The sequence below is a fragment of the Macrobrachium rosenbergii genome, chromosome 52, assembly GCF_040412425.1.
Source record: "Macrobrachium rosenbergii isolate ZJJX-2024 chromosome 52, ASM4041242v1, whole genome shotgun sequence".
Lineage (NCBI taxonomy): Eukaryota > Metazoa > Arthropoda > Malacostraca > Decapoda > Palaemonidae > Macrobrachium > Macrobrachium rosenbergii.
The window spans coordinates 2,724,988-2,744,987 of record NC_089792.1 but is presented as its reverse complement, the minus strand read 5'-3'; the positions used below and the strand labels follow the sequence as shown (position 1 = coordinate 2,744,987).

Below are 20,000 nucleotides of genomic sequence, written 5' to 3'. Positions count from 1 at the left end.
TCTACTTTTTTAGGGTTACTCTAAATCTCCAGTGTTAGTATAAGAACCAAAGAAAAATTGTGCTGATTCATGACTATTTTCGTGGATACGCAGGTGTGGTTTACCTTCCCCGTAGATTTAGCTCGTATGTTTGTTGCCCTGTTAACTTTTTATAAACAGTACGTGAGTCCGCTTAAATACACCCCAAAACATCTGGTTATTGCTGCGTAGCGACAGATACTCTAATCAGTTCGCCAGATGTAGAGCAGATTAAAAGAAAAAAATGTTTAATTGAACTTTTTATAAAGAGAAAGAAACAAGCTCTAATCACGACCCAGTCTTTATAAAGTACTAAGAGTGTAGTGAATATAATTGCAGAATTGTTTTAGGTTCATGTGAAAATTTTTTTTAAAGAAAATGAGATACGTCGTTGTGAATTATTATTATTATTATTATTATTATTAATTATTATTATTATTATTATTATTATTATTATTATTATTATTATTATTATTATAGCAACGATATTTTTATTTAGGTTTATTTAAAGTAGAATTTTGTCAAAGTTCTGTGCCAGGCCATTTTTTATAAGTGGATATTATTGCATTTCATAAATTTCCTGTTTTAGGTGTTACCTGCTTGTACAGGAAGTGTTACTGTATATTATTATTATTATTATTATTATTATTATTATTATTATTATTCAGAAGATGAACCCCATTCATATGTAACAAGCCCACCAAAGGGACCACTGACTTAAATTTCAAGCTTCTAAAGAATATGGCGTTCACTAATAAAAAAGTAAAGAGGGGGTAAAGGGAAATACAGAAAGATGAGATCTCACTTATTAAAGTTAATAAATACTTAAAAATGTATGTCAATTATAAACAAGTAAAAATGTTCCGATGTTTCATCGGCGCAATCAAGTTTTCTGCACAGCGCATAATCAAGGCCACCGAAAATAGATCTATCTTCAGGTGGTCTCGGTATAATGCTGTATGAGCCGCGGCATATGAAACTCACAGCCAGCCGTGGTGGCCTGTGTTGTTGCGTTGCCAGGAGCACGATCATGGCTAACTTTAACCTTAAATAAAATAAAAACTACTAGGAGGCTAGAGGGCTGCAATTTGGTATGTTTGATGATTGGAGGGTGGATGATCAACATACCAATTTGCAACCCTCTAACCTCGGTAGTTTTAAGATTTGAGGGCGGACAGGAAAAAGTGCGGACGGACAGACAAAGTAGGCACAATAGTTTTCTTTCCAGAAAACTAAAATGCAAGAAGAATTATATTAGGGAAGCAATGCAAAATAATGAAAATATGTCTCCTTGGGAAGTTTTGACAGGTGGGGTTGGAGAGGGAGGGTTGGTTGAGGAAGGGTTAGGGGGTATTGAGGTTGGAGTTGCCAGGGGGTTGACTAGCAACCCCAGTTCTATTAGTGCCCCGGTTGCTAGACGCCTTTAATCCGTTTTGAGAACTTTGGGTCCTCGTAAAGTCAAGTCTTTTTTTTTTCTTTTTTTTTTTTTTTTTTAAACCATCACCGTCATATTTTTCCGGAGTGTAAATAAGCAGGGAATTGATGTGACTTTCTCAAAATATTCTGAATGTTTGCGTTTGGTTTGATTGATGGGGGAGGGAGGGGAAGTGGATCTTAATCTTTTGTCTAATTTTAGAATCGGTGCACTGGGGAGGGAAAGAGGGTTTTGACTAGGGCTGATATATGAAAAGGTTGTATTTATGTGTATGTATATATATGTATATGTATATATATATATATATATATAATATATAATATATATATTATATATTTATTTGTATATATATATATACATATATATATATATGTATATATATATATATATTTAATATGATAGTATATAATATATATAGAGTAGATGTATATAGAATTTTATATATATATATATATTATATAAATAGAATTTATTTGTATATAATTATATATATATATAAAATAATAGAGAGAGAGAGAGAGAAATCAAAATCAAATTATTCTTAGTGGTAAAATTTATTAGACCACTCGTTATTATTATAAATCAAAATCAGCACCTCGTTTCTTATTCTTAGTCCAGAGGATGACCAAATCATGTCGTTATTTTTGTAGAACCACCCAGACGAACGATTTCTGATTGAATATTTATTATTATTATTATTATTATTATTATTATTATTATTATTATTATTATTATTATTATTATTCTCTAAGTTAATGGAACTACTAACTGCCTGAATGTTATTAAGCGAATTGACATTGCAGCTGTAATTTATTCTGCACCTCCATTTATCACAAAGATCCATTTACTTCCACCTTTTATCACAAGATCCATTCACTTCTGTGATCATTTTTATTCAGGTGCCAGATTAATGGGAGCCATTTTGTGTTTATTAGGGTCGTCAAATCAATTTGCATATCGTCAGACGTTTTCCGAAATGGCGGATGAAAAAGGTCTCTTACCTCAGACTGAGCTGAAATCAAGTGTCCCACTGAATACGTAGAAAGGTATATTATTCTTAAAGATCTTTGAATAATATTGAAATGAATATTTTTGAGCGGATGAGATAGATATGTCACTTTGATTTTTGTTTCAGTTTTGGCGTATGTTGTTAAACTGATTTTTTTATGCACACTGAGAGTAATTGTGTTAAATCCCACGTATGGTTGGGGGACGAATTGTCTTTAATTGGAAATTTATCACCTTATAATTGCTCCTTCACTAAATGCGTAGGGAGAATTAAAAATATAAGATTTCACCTGTTGGAATATTTGCGTCTGGGTAAGACTGTAAAGGAGTTATTTAGCAAGAAATCATATCCAGTCTTTAGTAATTTAACTGGAAATTTATCACCTGATAATTGTTATGTAACTAAACACCTAGTGAGGAATGAATAACTAAATGCGTAAGGTAAAAATTAAAAACTTATTTAAGATTTAACAGGAAATTGCTGACCTAATAGTTGATCCATGTGGGAATTATTCTATGCGTCTGGGTAAAACTGCAAAGGACATATTTAACAAGAAAAAAATCACTAGCATTCTGTAGAAACTTAACAGGAAATTTCTCACCTAATAATTGCTATATAACTAAACGCCTAGTAAGAAATAAAAACACATGATTTCACCCGTTGGGTAAAACTGCCGAGAAGATATTTACGGAGAAAATGTCCTTTTAATCTTAAGCTTATTATGGATGGGGCCAGGTGTTGGTGACTTACTGCTCCCTTCAGGACGAAGGTTTGGTGATCAGCAAAAAAAAAAAAAAAAAAAAAAAAAAAAAAAAAAGTTTGTTGTTGCCCGGGGGAAAGTGTATTTGGACTGATAGCTGTTTTTCTGTTTATGACATGCCAGCCAGGTATGCTTTAGAGAGAGAGAGAGGGGGGGGAGGGTTGATTGATTGACAGGTAAAATAAATCGAGAGGGTTTGGTTGTGATGGCGGAGAGAGGGTGTGTTTGTCAATGTATGGATAAATAAATATATATATACATATATATAAATATATATATATAAGTATATATACATATATATACATACATATATATGCAATGGAAGTATGATGATTGCTTAGTAATTAATTATCTTCAACGCAAATCTTTCTTCATAATTAATGTACCATTCAAAATGCTTATATTTTATACTATTTTTTTTATTTTGTTCTTCCTGCCCATATTAGCTAATAATAATAAAGCATTGCTGATGTCAGCAAGTGAGTTTTCCATCTGTTTTATTTAATTTGAAAAACTGAATCTGAATCCGATGGCGTGAGAGCTGTTTTTCAAAATTAAATTTCATGGCCAAGATTTTCATAACCTTTGCAATGAACTCCAAATGTACTCAGAAATGATATTGACCTTGACCTTTTTAACAAGGTCATGAATTTTTTTTTTATAAGGGAAAGGGAAGCAGTATAGTATATATTCTGTAAAGAATCTAAGTTTAAATTAGTGTATTTTATCCTAAAAGAAGTGTACGACGATATAAGTCTCAAGCTAAAATTTCCCTCTGGTAGTGTCGTCAGTGCACCTCACGCGGTGCACTGTAGGCACCACTTGAGGGTCTTTGCAGCGTCCCTTCGGCCCGTAGCTGCAACCCTTTTCATTCCTTTTGCTGTACCTCCGTTCATATTCTCTCTCTTCCATCTTACACCCCTCACCCTTTCCTAACAATTCTGCCCTAAAATGGAAAACTGCAATATCAGCAAAATTTTCGAAATTGAGACATGCCACCTACTGGGCTCGTGAAACACTAATACACAAGTTACTGCAGTTTCAGAATGATTCTTCAGTGCTTTCCACGAGTATTTAGGGAGTCCCATTTGCAGTATCTGCAAAATCAGTAGTATGGCAAGGGAGCTTCTACCATTCTTCTCAGTTTTGTATTTTTGCAGATACTGCAGCCTTCCATTTTACGGTAGAATTGTTTCAAAGTGCGGCTGCGAGGTTTTCCTCCTGTTACACCTTTCAAACTCGTTCTTTTCTTAATTTCCCTTTCAGCGCTGAATGACCTCATAGGCCCCAGCTTAGCTTGGCATTTGGCCTAAATTTTATATTCTGTTCGATTCTATTCAAGCTAAAATTAGTGAGGCGCCTCAGAGAATATCCCGCTCCACGAGAGAAACAATGTTTTCCGGTCAGAATTGTCACTGATTTAGTTTCGCTTCGGTCTGCTTGAATGTGGGATGAGTTGCGTGTTCCCAGAGCTTCCAGGCAAATGTCATTTCGGGTGATCTAAAGCCGATTGAGTCTCGGTTTTCATTAAAAGCCAAAGGAAGGTCTGATGTTGGCCTGATTCGAATACATTTGCGGTCGACCGGATTGGGCAGGAACGGGAAAACAGTGAGATCAGTGGAAATGACTTTCTAATAGATCTGGTGACTCTTCTTTGGGTCGTGAACGCGCGCGCGCACACACACACATATATATATATATATATATATATATACGTTTATATATATATATATATATATATATATATACACATATATATATGACGTTTATCATAAATATACATTATATATATATGTATATATAAATGGATATACAGAGATAGTTATATATATATATATATATATATAAATATATATATATATATATATATATATATATATATATATATATATATATATATATATATATATATATATACACACACATGAGGTTATTCATGAATAGTCTGGATCTACGGAGAGGCAAAATAGCATTGAAAAAATATATATATACAAAGAAGGAATAGTAAACAATTTACACTGATGAAGAAATAATTCAAGAGAATTTAATGTGGTTGTGTCATGTGGAGAGAACGGGAAAAGACACGTTGGTAAGACTGGTGTATGAAGTGCTTGGTGGATGGTGTGGTAGAAGAGTTAGAATGAAAGAGCTGTAATATCCGGGTAGCCCAGAGAGTGCATTGATGAATGTGCTAGATATGTTGCTGATGAGCCCTCTGTCGCGAGGTTATGACCTTGTAATATCCACCACCAGGGTCATGGGAGGAAGATGTTGCTGATGAGCCACGTGGTTTAGGTCAAGCGAGAATAATAATAAAGAAACTAAAGTATAGTTCCACCTTCAGGGGCAGGTGACTTTAGCAGAAGTAAAGTAGTGAGGCTCTCTCTCTCTCTCTCTCTCTCTCTCTCTCTCTCTCTCTGGTTTCTCCAGTGACAAGAATGATAGAATAAAGGGGTGCTTGAGAATCTATATCGTGTTTGGCGTTGTAAAGTGTTTGTGTGGATTCCAGGCTTGGACAGGTTTCTCCCAACTTTGGGCAGTGGGGTCCAGAGAAAAAATGTACAACCGTCGCTCCCCTCTCCCTCTCTCTCTCTCTCTCTCTCTCTCTCTCTCTCTCTCTCTCTCTCTCTCTCTGGTCAGTTTACCAGGAACAAGTCAAGTCCTGGTCAGTTTACCAGGAACAAGTCAAGTCCTGGTCAATTTACCAGGAACAAGTCCTGTTCAATTTACCAGAACAAGTCAAATTCTGGTCAATTTACCAGGAACAATTCAGAATTGTGCTCATTTACTAGGAACAAGTCAAAATTCTGCTCAGTTTACCAGGAACAAGTCAGAATTAAATCAATTACCAGGAACAAGTCAAAATTCTGCCTCAATTTACCAGGAACAAGTCAAAATTCTGCTCAGTTTACCAGGAACAAGTCAACTTCTGCTCAATTTACCAGGAACAAGTCAACTTCTGCTCAATTTACCAGGAACAAATCAAATTCTGCTCAATTTACCAGGAACAAGTCAAAATTCTGCTCAATTTACCAGGAACAAGTCAAAATTCTGCTCAATTTACCAGGAACAAGTCAAAGTTCTGCTCAATTTACCAGGAACAAGTCAAATTCTGCTCAGTTACCAGAACAAGACAAATTCTGCTCAATTTACCAGGAACAAGTCAACTTCTGCTCAATTTACCAAGAACAAGACAAACTCTGCTTAATTTACCAAGAACAAGACAAACTCTGCTTAATTTACCAAGAACAAGACAAACTCTGCTTAATTTACCAAGAACAAGACAAACTCTGCTTAATTTACCAAGAACAAGACAAACTCTGCTTAATTTACCAAGAACAAGACAAACTCTGCTCAATTTACCAAGAACAAGACAAACTCTGCTTAATTTACCAAGAACAAGACAAACTCTGCTCAATTTACCAGGAACAAGTCAAATCCTGCTCAATTAACCAAGAACAAGACAAACTCTGCTCAGTTTACCAGGAACAAGCCAAATTCTGCTCAATTTACCTGCGTGTTTTCGACTTTAATGGTCCATATAGAGACCGCAGCTTCTCCTCACCCATTCGAGTCGAAAGTAAATCACATAATCCAAGGGAAAAGGTCTGTCTGATCGCTTCAGCCAGCCCTCGGCAGCGAATTGCAGGTCGTAAATAAACTGGGCTGGCAAAGAGAGAGAGAGACACACACACACAAGTGACATCATCATCATCATCATCATCATCATCAACTGTCAGAGTCATATTCATATATAGTGGACGAACTCTGAGTTCTTTCGGGGCCGCTGCCAAATCACGTGGCGATGAAAGAATGCAAGAACATTAGTCTTCTTGTTCTTTTATTCTTTTATTCTTTTGTTTATTAGTTTGTTCATTCCTTTTTTTTTTAATATGTGAGATCTGTTCTTTCTTTCTGTTTCCCATTCCTTCCTCTTACTTCTTTGTAATGATTAATATTCTTTGGAAGATTGAATTTCAAGTCAGTGGCCCCTGTGGTGGGCGTGTTCCATGTGAATAGGGTTCATCTTCTGAATAATAATAATAATAATAATAATAATAATCTTAATAGAATAATAATATTCTTCGGAAGCTTGAATTTGAAATCAGTGGCCCCTTTGGGCTTGTTCCATATGAATAGGATTCATCGTCTGAATAATAATAATAATAAAGACGGAAGGTTTTCCTTGAGGTAACATTTTAAAAATGAAATGTTACTTTTACAATGTGACAATAAAGTATAATGATTAAACTAGATATAGCTTACATCGCTGTAGGAATTATATCAGATGCTGCTTAAATTATTTTGAATGACTAAACGGTTTTCATGACCATATGCTGTGGATGAATTCCTTATTAGGGAATTTTGGGGGATTTTTAGGGGTGGCCAGTATCCTTTCCTTTAAATCCCCCGTAGGGGGGGTAGTGCCGTCAGTGCACCTCACGGGGTGCACTGTATGCATTACTAAAGTCTCTTTGCAGAGTCCCTTCCTTAGGCCCCTAGCTGCAACCCCTTTCATGCCTTTGCAGTACCTCCATTCATATTATCTTTCTTCCTTCTTGCTATCCACCCTCTCCTAACAATTGTTGCACGGTGCAACTGCTTTGAGGTTTTCCCTCTCCTGTTAAGAACCTTTTCACTCTGCTTCTGAATGATCTCATAGGTCCCAGCTTAGCTTGGTCTTTGGCTTAAATTTTTTATTTTGTTCTTATCCACCAGATTGATCTCTGAATTTATCCACAGATTGAGGTTGGAATTTCATGTGGTCTTACCTCGAAAAATTCAGAGAGAGAAAGAGAGAGAGAGAGAGAATCGAATCCTCCAATGCCATTACGTGCCTCCATTGCAAAGGGAAGATTGCGAACGTAAAGTTTCCTCCCGAAGAAGGAGGAGGAGGGGGAGGAGGAGAAGGAGAAGAATCGTCGATTATCGTTGCCTTCGTGAGAAGACGTCGCTTTGTATCGAAACCTTTGTGTGTAACTGGTCCTTTATGCCCAGGTGTCTGCGGATGGGCGCTCTCTCAAAAACCCCATCTTGGATGCACCTCCGCCCCTCCCCGCCCCCCCCAAAAAAAAAAAAAAACACACAGAGACACAGATACACACACACACATACAGATACACATATACTGAGGGGTGTCTTCCTTTTAGAATGCCTGGTTGCATCGTCAGTGGCTCCTGAAGACAAGAACTTTCTGCATGGAAATGTTGCAGGAAAACCAAAGACACACAAACAAAAAAAAAACACAAACACGTTTCGGTCTCCCGATCACGTATTGTTTTGTGTGTGTGTGTGTGTTTCGTCCCCCAAGAATGTTTTATTCTTCTTTTAGTTTTGTTTCATTGCAGTTTGTTTTTCTTGGGGGAATTATTCGGTTAAAGAAAGATGGTAACGTCCTGTATCTCTTTTCTCGTCTCTGTGACGCATAATTTGATTGTCGGGCACTTTGATGCCCAATTTGATCAGTCTGCATGTGCTGGAATTGCTAGAATGTTGATAACTTACAAAATTGTTGATGCACGCATGTGTGTGTTTTTATATTATATATATATATATATATATATATATATATATATATATATATATATATATATATATATATATATATATATATATATATATATATATATTATATATATATATATATATATATATATATTTATATATATACATATATATATATTCTATATAATATATATATATAATGTGCCCTAAATACAGTATACATTATATATTAAATATATAGATGACCTCAGCTTAGCTTGACCTCTGCCCTAAATCCTGTATTCTATTCTCTCCCCCAGAACGTCGAATGGGATTCGTATATCCTATAAAGGAAGCGTTTTACTCTCCTCACTGAGAGAGAGAGACTTTCTCTCCACTCGCACAGACCAAACCTGTGGTCACTCCGTCCTCGTATATAACGAGCAGTTTGGGTTCATGGTGCCCAATGCCAAATGGTTATGGGCCCTCATTAGTTCTCTCCTTGGCCTTTCTCTCGATGAGGTATGGCGGCGTTCAGTTGTTTCAATTCTCTCGCTGGTATTTTTGTCTTGTCGGCCGTTTCTCAAACGTTTTTGGATTGCTGTTGTTTTGGAGCCTTTTTGGAGTTCATTATTATTACTATTATTATTTTATGAGTTATTATTATTATTATTGTTATTATTATTATTATTTTATTATTTTATTATTATTATTCAGAGAGATGAGGGCCACTGACATTATTATTATTATTATTATTATTATTATTATTATTATTATTATTATTATTATTCAGGAGTTGAACCTTATGGAACAAGCCCACCACAAGGACCACTGACATTATTATTATTATTATTATTATTATTATTATTATTATTATTATTTTATTATTATTATTATTCAGAAGATGAACCCTATTCATGGAACGGTACAGGGGCCACTGACTTTATTATTATTATTATTATTATTAATTATTATTATTATTAACTATTATTATTCAGAAGATTAACCCTATTCCTATGGAACAAGCCCACCAAAGGGACACTAGCTTGAAATTCAAGCTTCCAACGAACATGGCGTTCATTATGAAAGAAGTAACAGGAGGTAATGGGAAATAAAGAAAGAGGAAATCAATCATTAGAAAAAAAATTATAATTTCATAAATTTCTTAAATAAATAGATAAAAATATAAATGAATGATTAAACTCTCTTTGTCGTTTCGTAAACAAATGAATGGATAAGATCAAATGAAAAGAAATTTTGAAATGACCACGCCCCCCTAGTCGTTTTTGACTCCTAGGCCAAACAAATAAATAAATTAAAAAACAAGTCCGTCAGAAAATCCCCAAGCGACTGAATTAAGTCATTTTGTTTACAAAACCGTTTGTATCCGTAGTCGAATCCCTTTGACCAGAGCAGTAATGACTTTAAACGGTTCAATAGTCCCCGAGATGTTTTTGACTCGAGTCACGAATCTCATGATGGTGAGACCCACTCTATTTTATCTCGTGATGTCCAAACCCACCTATTTTATCTCATGATGGCCAGACCCACCTATTTTATCTCATGATGTCCAGACCCACCTATTTTATTTTGTCAAGGAAGCGTCAGCATTCCAGTCCTAACCTTGTAGGGGAGTAGTGCCGTCAGCCCACCTTATGCGGTGCACTGTAGGCATTACTTGAGGGGTCTTTGCAGCGTCCCTTCGGCCCCTAGCTGCAACCCCTTTCATTTCTTTTACTGTACCTCCGTTCATGTTCTCTTTCTTCCATCTTACTTTCCTCAACCCTCTCCTAACAATTGTTTCATAGTGCAACTGCTTTGAGGTTTTCCTCTTGATACTCCTTTCAAACCTTCTTTATTCTCAATTTTCCTTTCAGTGCTGAATGACCTCGTAGGTCCCAGTGCTTGGCTTTTGACCTCAATTCTATATTCTGTTCTGTTTAGGGAAGCGTCAAAAACTGTAGAGGTCTGCAGTTCTTTCCGTCTTCTGATGACAGAACCTCCCGCATTGCAGTCTCTCTCTCTCTCTCTCTCTCTCTCTCTCTCTCTCTCTCTCTCTCTCTCTCTCTCTCTCTCTCTCTAGGCAACTTAACTGTCCATTTCTTTGCTCTAGACGGAAGGAAGAAAAGACCTTACCGTTGATTATATTGAAACCTCACTTCGGTTTCTTGATAAAATTCCTCAGTCTCTCGGCGCGACAGCCAATTTCCACGCACGAATGCCTTCCTGCCTGCCTCTCTCTCTCTCTCTCTCTCTCTCTCTCTCTCTCTCTCTCTCTCTCTCTCTCTCTCTCGCAGTGTTTTTACTTTTTGGTCGATGTGTTCCATATTGAAAGTTTTTTTCATGGGAAAATTTTCATGTATTTTATTTTAGTATTTTTTGTTATTTTATGTTATATTTATGTTTTTATATATATATTTATACACATATATACACACACATATATGTGGTCACAGTGTGCTATATATGTTCTTCATCCACATATACGAAAACTGTAGGTGCTATCATATAAAATTCATAAATTAAATATCCACTACCTTTATATATATATATATATATATATATATATATATATATATATATATATATATATATATATATATATATATATATAAAGTGGATGTGTATTTGAAACAATAATCGCGTAAATGAAACTAAGTGAAACACTTGCATTATGTCATGAGCATTATTTGTTTCCCCTCTTCGTAAGTGCTCCTAATATTATTTGTGTTTATTTACAAACGATTCAAAAGGTAGAATTGTATAATGCTTCCTCATAGTTCATCAGTTAAATAATTCTTAATATACTAGGTGTTAGTACATCAATTGTTATTATTTTATTGATTAAGTGGGTTGTGAGAATCTCTCTCTCTCTCTCTCTCTCTCTCTCTCTCTCTCTCTCTCTCTCTCTCTCTCTCTCTCTCTCTCTCTCTCTCTCTGTCCAGTCACTGTAACAATCAATGTATCTATAGTTTTATTTCACGCTGTTCTTTTTCCGAGTCACACCTTTAGTTGAATAACTGCAGGTTTTTTGCCTGTTATGATTGTGATTGTGCTACAACTGCACTGGCCTTATGTATAGAGGAAGGTTGTAATATCTATTTATTTATTAATATGCTAATTTATGTTTTCTTTAACTGATCTCTTCTTTCTGTATTTCCCATTACCTTCTGTTACTTCTTTCCAATGAACACCATATTCTTTGGAAGTTTGAATTTCAAGTCAATTGCCCCTTTGGTGGTCTTGTTCCATATGAATAACGTTCATCTTCTTAATGATAATAATAATAATAATAATAATAATAATAATAATAATAATAATAATAATAATAATAATACCACTTTTGTAAGGTCAGGATAATAGTGCAGACGATGAGATTATACTGCTGATTGTTTCAGAACAATGCCACTCAGATGTGGCGGGTTCGCGTCTCCCCCAGGGCAGTGAAAAATCACTGGTTCTGTATCATGATCAGTTATTTGCTGCAGTTTGGGGAGGTCTGCTGCCTTGGGAGGTTGGAACCAACATTCTTTGGAAGCTTAAAGAATTTCAAGTCAATAGCCCCTTTTGTGTGCTTGTTCCATGTGATTAGGTTTCATCATCTTACTAATAATAATAATAACAATAATCGTTCAATGGCTGTATTATGAATTTATCTTATATAGTGTCTTTTTCTATCCTTTTTTTCGCTTTTCAGCCTGGGAATCATAAGGAGGATAGAAAAGACACTATATAAGATAAATTCGCATAATACAGCCATCCTTTTTAATAATAATAATAATAATAATAATAATAATAATAATAATAATTAATAATAATCGTTCAAATATTTTGGGGGGACTTCTGCTGTTTCCTGTGGCTAAGATTCTCGTGGCTCAGTTTTAAATGCGAATTGTCATGATTTTCATTTGCCAAATCACTGGGCAGATGTTCATGGACGAATTGAGGATTTTTGCAATCAAGGAAATAAGGAAGCCATTTGACATTTCTCACTGTACCTGTTACTTAATGTTTGTTTTTCTGATGAACTGTACCTCCTTCTGTGTCTCTGAAACTGTAGCTTTTAAAGGCACACACACACACACACACACACACACACACACACACACACACACACACACACACACACACACACACAAGCAAGAAGGCAAGCAAATGGAAAGCACTAGGTCAGGCAGGCCGTGAGGTCACGCAATGCAGTGATTATGTTACTTGGTCCGAGTACATTGCGGATGTATAGCGTTTTTATTGGCGAATTCGTTAAATAAATTTGACACGAACAGCTTACTGATACTCTGAATATGCGCTGGAGTAAGTTGTCAGCTGGTGGCGTGACAGTTTTCCAGGGAGTGTGAGGTTCCTTTTTGGGTCAGAATGAATGGTAAGTTCTCTGGTTCCTTCTCTTCTCTCTCTCTCTCTCTCTCTCTCTCTCTCTCTCTCTCTCTCTCTCTCTCTCTCTCTCTCTCTCTCTCTCTCTCTCTCATTTCGAGGGTATTCTGCTTGGGAATTATTCCTAAAAGATTTCGAGGGTACCTTAGCCGAAAGTGTCCTGATGGATTTAAACATTTCAGATTCGTCAGGAGTAGAGTGATCGCGTTTTCATTTTCAGAATTAAATTTTTTTCACTGTCATAATTAACACCAATGCAGTAATGTCCTCTTGTGGGTAAAACTCTTATCGACATGGCAGTGAGAATGTTGATATAACATTAACGATTAATGTAAGCTCTGTTTATAATGGTAGCAAAAGCTCTATAAACAGTAGTAATAAAATCAAGGTAGCTGTCAGAATATTTGATAACAGCTAGTAGTAGTAGTATCTAGGTAGTAGTGGAAGGAGGCTAAGGGACTTGGCCCTGAACCGGCTCCCCATAAAGAAGTGGTGATGGTTACAGTAGTAGTATTAGTAGTAGAAGTAGGAGGAGGGATTTATCCCTGAAACGGCTCCCCAAACGAAGTAGTAGTAGTGAGAGGAGGAGGACGAGAGATTTCCCTTTAGAACGGCTCCCCCTTGAGGTGCCCTTGATGGAAACTGGCGCAACGCCGTTAATCTTCGTATGATTGGCTTTGGAAATGCTCCTCTCTCAAGTCTATTTTAAGGTCCAATTGACGTCGTCTCTGTTTTACTGTGAACAACTTTAATTTTCATCCTTAATTTTACATTTTTGTATAAGAAGTTATATATATACTTGTGTTCAGATCTTGCTCTGCAATTGTAGGTGCATCAAATTAGGATCTATAAGATGCAAACCACATACACACACACATATGTGTATATCGTATACCTGGCTTACGTGGGATATATAGTCTATATATATAGGAGCACTATATAGGTATAATGTTGAACCAGTGAAAGGACAATCTTCTAGTCCGCCTTCTGGCCCACATCGCTGTCATTCCAAGTGCTGTCCGATTTTGCAAGATTCCGTATATGGCATATATATATATATATATATATATATATATATATATATAGAATCAGTTTGTCAATCAGGATCCAGAAACCCCATCACGTTAATAATTATTACCTGGATTATTATTATTAGTCTGAATCAGCGAGGAGATTTTTATCAGGTCTTCATTATCCATCTGATTATCATTCTAAGTTTTTGTCACTCACTGTCATGCAAGTGCTGTCCTTTATTCAAGATTATTATTATTATAATTATAATCTAAACGATTATGGAATTTTTATAGAATAACCCATCACTTTAATCGTCATTATTATTATTATTATTATTATTATTATTATTATTATTATTATTATTATTATTATTATTATTATTATTGATGCTGTAGAATCATCGTCTTCATCTGTTCTCATAGAATCAGTTTCTCACTGTCAGGAAACCCCATCACTTTAATCATTATTATTATTATTATTATTATTATTATTATTATTATTATTATTATTGATGATGTAGAATTTTCCTATCATCATCATCTGTTATCATACCAGTGTTTGTCACTATAAATATAACATCACTTTAATCGTCATCATTATTATTATTATTATTATTATTGTTCTTATTATTATTATTATTATTGATGCTGTTAGAATCATCACCATCATCATCATCATCATCACTATCACCTTCTCGTTCAGCTCTTGATTAAATGTGGGTATTTTCCTCTTGCAGGTCAGGAGAGACTGCCACGTACCCACGCACCAAGACCCAGTGACCCCCACCAGAGTTTGACCAGTGTGGAGGTACCCCCAGGTTTGAGGGAGGGTCATCACAAGGTAAATTGGAAGGAGGTTGGAGGTCTTCTGCTGTGAGGGGTGGGAGGGGAGGGGGAGGGGAGGGGAGGATGAGGTTTGAGGAGGGAAGGGAAGGGGGGGGAGGTTTGAGGAACGGGGAGGTTTTTAAATGTTTTGAGGAGGGGAGGGGGAGGTTTGAGAGATGGGGAGGGATGTTTGAAGGGGGGTGGAGGAGGTTTGAGGGGGAGGTGGAGGGGAGGTTTGAGAGTTTGAGGGGAGGGGGAGGGGGGATGTTTGAGGAAGGGGAGGGGAGGGAGGGGAGGGAGGGGAGGTTTGAGGAGGGGGGAGGTATGAGCGAGGGGAGAGGGATGTTTGAGAGAGAGGGAGGGGAGGGCATTGGTGAGGGAGGAATGAAGGGGGGGCATACCTCCCTTGAGACTTTGTGGTTTTTGGAGTTGCCCAGCAGACTCACATGAGCTGCTCTTCCGTCCATCGACATTCATGAAGGACAAAAATTATTGTTGTTCTTTTGTTTTTGTATTTTTATGGCAGTAGTAATTGTAGAAATAAGAGAAAATCTCCACAGGTACTTGTAGAATCATTATAAGTACATCTCCGTAGGGATGGGGATGTAATGCCGTCAGTACACCTCACACGTGTTGCTCTGTAGGCATTACCTAAGGTTTTTGCAGCGTCCCTTCGGCCCCTAGCTGCAAACGAGTTTTCTCCACAGCGTATAATACTGTATGAGCCGCGGCCCATGAAACATTAAGCCACGGACCTGTGGTGACCTGTCCTTTAGCTAACTTTAGCATTAAACAAAATAAATCTACCGAGGCTAGAGGGCTGCAACATGGTATGTTTGATGATGGGAGGGTGGATGATCAACATACCAATTTGCAGGCGGCTAGCCTCAGTAGTTTTTAAGATCTGAGGGCGGACAGAAAAAGTGGACAGAAGGACAGACGAAACCAGCACAATAGTTTTTTTTTACAAAACACTAAAAACTGAAAGCCTTCTTGAACGTATATAGACCATACTAAAATAACTATCATCCTATTATTGTCTTTATATTTCATATAGTGAAACAACCTTTCAATTAAATGCTTATTTATGCTACTAGTTACATAATACCATTTGTAAACTGAATACAAAAAGAAAGATTGTAATTGGACTGTCATTTACTGGATGTCATTTTTCCCAACTGGACAGTGTACTTTGTTTTCAAAGGCTTTCCTGCTAATAAGTAGCGCGAACTAGCAGGAAGCTTTTAAGTTATGTTTTCAAAACGACATGGGACCCCTAACTGCTACTGGGTAAAGTATTGGATACTTTAGAGTCTTATAAAGCAGGTTTCTCATCAAATAGCATCTCCAAAATGTAGAAGTAACATTGAATTTTCGCTCATAAACGAACTATAATCTTTAAACCACATAACAGTCACTGATGTGATGTCGTTTAGTCATTTTTCGGCTTCACAACGACTGTAGTTGTACTCCGTGACGTCATCGTTGATAGGGTGTGGATGTGTGTTTCATCAGACACCGACAGACCGATAGCTGTGTAACAATGTACTTGGATTTTAAAGAAATATCCCCATATCTGTCTTCATGTTTGTAGAAGGATATATTCTTTCTCATCTTCTTCTTCTTCTTCTTCTTCTTCTTCTTCTTCTTCTTCTTCTTCTTCTTCTCTCTCTCTCTCTCTCTCTCTCTCTCAGATACATAATAATGTTCTTGGATTTTAAAGAAAAAGAAAGGGTTCTTCCCCTCCTCCTCCTCCTCCTCTTCCTCTTCTCTCTCATTCTCCTCTTCCTTCTCTCTCACTCACACAGCAATGTGTGTTTTCTCAGACACCGATAACTATGCAACAATGTCCTTGAATTTTAAAGCAATATCTCTATGTATGTCTTCTTGTTTCAAGAAGGGAAGGTTCCTCCTCCTCCTCCTCCTCCTCTCCTCCTCCTCCTCCTCCTCCTCTCCTCCTCCTCCTCCTCCTCCTCTCTCTCTCTCTCTCTCTCTCTCTCTCTCTCTCCTTGAAAGGCGTAAGGTTGAAGCCCGCGTGTCGCCGCTCTTTTGAAGGATGTATCTTTCTCGCTTCAAATTCAGTGATCTTGAAGATGCCGGTCACACTCTCGATATATCGATTACAAAGGATTTCTCTCTCTCTCTCTCTCTCTCTCTCTCTCTCTCTCTCTCTCTCTCTCTCTCTCTCTCTCTCTGTGTGGTGACTCTGAGACGTATTGGAAGAAGAGGTGGAGAGAAGAAAAATGGACGCGCACACCGAGCAACCATTTTAATATACGTCTGCGAATGTAATTTAGAGATTGGCTCGGCTGCGACATTTCTAGCGGTGTTTACGGAAGTAATTTAGAGATTGCTTCTTCAACGAGGGCGTTTTAAAATGTCTCTCCGAAGGTAATTTAGAGATGGCGCCGTCTTTAGTTATTGACTGAAAGGAAATAGTATTTCTCCTAGATGATGAAGCAGTGAGCGGTAAACGATGGCGTTTGATTTTTTTTTATCCTTCCGGAAAACGGTCCTTGCTTAGTAAAAGGTTCTTTTACTCTTCCTTGTTGGTTTCTTGTCTTCTTCCGTTTTCTTTCCCGTTTTCTTCTTTTTCCGTTTTTTCTCTTCCCGTTTTCTTCTCTTCCTTCCCGTTTTTTTTCTTTCCAGTTTCCCTTTCTTCTTTCCGATTTCTTTTCTAAGTTTCTTTTCCTTCCAGTTTCCATCACTTCCTTCCCGTTTTCTTTTCTTTCTTCCCATTTTCTTTTCCTTTCCGTTTTCTTCCATTCTCTTCATTTACCGCTTTCTTCTCTTCCCTCTCGTTTTCTTCTCTCCGTTTTCTTCTTTTCCCGTTTTCTTCCCTTCCTTCCCATCTTTTCTCCTTTTCCTCCTTTCCTCCTCCTCCTCCTCCTCCTCCTCCTCCTCCTTCCTCCTTTCCTCCTTTTCCTTCCTTTTCCTGCTAGGCACAGGGACAGGTGTGTAGTATTTGCAATGAGTCACTTTGAACCCTAGAATCCTGTTTATAATATTTCTAATTTTTGATGTTTTTCAATTGAAAGTATTATCACTTTAAAATTATAAGTTTATCATTTGCAATTTTTTTTTACCAATATAACTTGCCTCTTAGTCACTGACTGTTGATTGAAATCAGTTGTGCTTGCACTCAGTTGTTCAGTAAAACCGTAATGTATTGTAAATGTTTGTATATAATCGATAGGGATTCTGATATACTTTCTAAAATCTGGATGCATACACTGTATTTTTAGTTTTCTGTAAAAGAAAAGTATTGTGACGGCTTTGTCTGCCCGCCCTCAGATCTTGAAAACTATTGAGGCTAGAGGGCTGCAAATTGGTATGTTGATCATCCGCCCTCCAATCATCAAACATACCAAATTGCAGCCATCTAGCCTCAGTATTTTTTTTATTTTATTTAAGGTTAAAGTTAGCCATGATTGTATTTCTGGCCCCATTATAGATACAAACAACACAGGCCACCACCTGAGTTTCATGGGCCGCGGCTAAGATTTTCATGGACTGAAAGTTTCATATAGCATTATAGGCTGTACGCATTTTTTACTTGTTTTATATTGTTAATTGAAGAATGCAATACATTTTGATATACCAGTTTCAGTTCGTGTTATTGTTATATAGATGTGAGGCAACATCAGCATTGATAACCTTGAAATCGGCTATTTCCTGATTTCATTACATCATTTTACGCCCATTCATTCATCTCTTACTACGAAAGTGAGTCCGCTGAAATTATGAATGAATCAGGGTTTTTTCATACCACTTTAGCAACCTTGGTCCCTAGCGCTCGTGGCGTCACGTTTGTGGGTTTTTGACAGAACAGAGGTTTGTTTTGATGCAATGAACAAGGCGGACGATTTACTGCTTGGAAGGAAAAAATTCGGCGAAATTTCTTAGGCACAATCGTCTTTTCTGTACAGCGTATAATCAAGGCCACCGAAAATAATCTATCTTTCCGTGGTCTCGGTATAATGCTGTATATGCCGCGGCCCATGAAACTTTAACCACGGCTCGGTGGTGGCCTATGCTATACCGTTGCCAGGAGCACGATTATGGCTAAATTTAACCTCAAATAAAATAAAAACTACTGAGGCTAGAGGGCTGCAATTTGGTATATTTGATGATTGGAGGGCGGGTGAGCAACATACCAATTTGCAGCCCTCTAGCCCCATTAGCTTTTAAGATCTGAGGGCGGATAGAATAAAGTGCAGACGGACAGACAAAGCTGGCACAATAGTTTTCTTTTACAAAAAAACTGAAAAGGAACCGTCAGTAACGCCTGTGGCTGCGTCTCTCTCTCTCTCTCTCTCTCTCTCTCTCTCTCTCTCTCTCTCTCTCTCTCTCTCTCTCTCAGTCAGAAAAGTCTCAAAAAATAATTGTGATGGAGTCTTTATGATATATATATATATATATATATTATATATATATATATATATATATATATATTACTATATATATATATAATATATATATATATATATATATATATATATGCATACATACAGTATATGTATATGTGTATAAATATATATTATATATATATATATATATATATATATATTCATACATGCAGTATATGTAATTATATGCATGTATCATATATGTATAAATATACACTGTATATGTAATGTACATAATATATATATGTATATACATATATATATGTATATATATATGTATATGTATGTATATAGATATATATATATTTATTATATATAAATAAGTATATATATATATATATATATCTATATATAATACATACAGTACATATAATATGTATTAGTGTCCCATAGTGTGTTTTCTTCCCATTTTCTAAATTAAGAAAAAAAAAATGAAAAAATCTTCCACCGCCCGCGACGAAGACTCCTGATAAAGATGGCTGAGTTTTCCGGGGAGGAGACTTCGGATATACGTGTAGAGAAGTCCCTTTAAGATGGGATAACAAAAGACCATCAACATTCATTATTGTCCTGGATGGAGATCTACATTCTCTCTCTCTCTCTCTCTCTCTCTCTCTCTCTCTCTCTCTCTCTCTCTCTCTCTCTCTCTCTGTAAGAA

At 36.5% G+C, this 20,000-nt stretch overlaps 1 protein-coding gene across 1 annotated transcript in view; it reads left to right on the top strand.

The window, feature by feature from the left end:
* Window positions 1–20,000, top strand: part of LOC136833997 (glypican-5-like) — a 794,851-nt gene that overhangs the window by 741,006 nt on the left and 33,845 nt on the right. Inside the window, exon 4 of the mRNA XM_067096284.1 lies at window positions 14,846–14,949. Within this exon, the coding sequence (XP_066952385.1) occupies window positions 14,846–14,905 (60 nt within the window). The 3' untranslated portion in view covers window positions 14,906–14,949. The remainder of the gene's footprint in view (window positions 1–14,845; window positions 14,950–20,000) is intronic.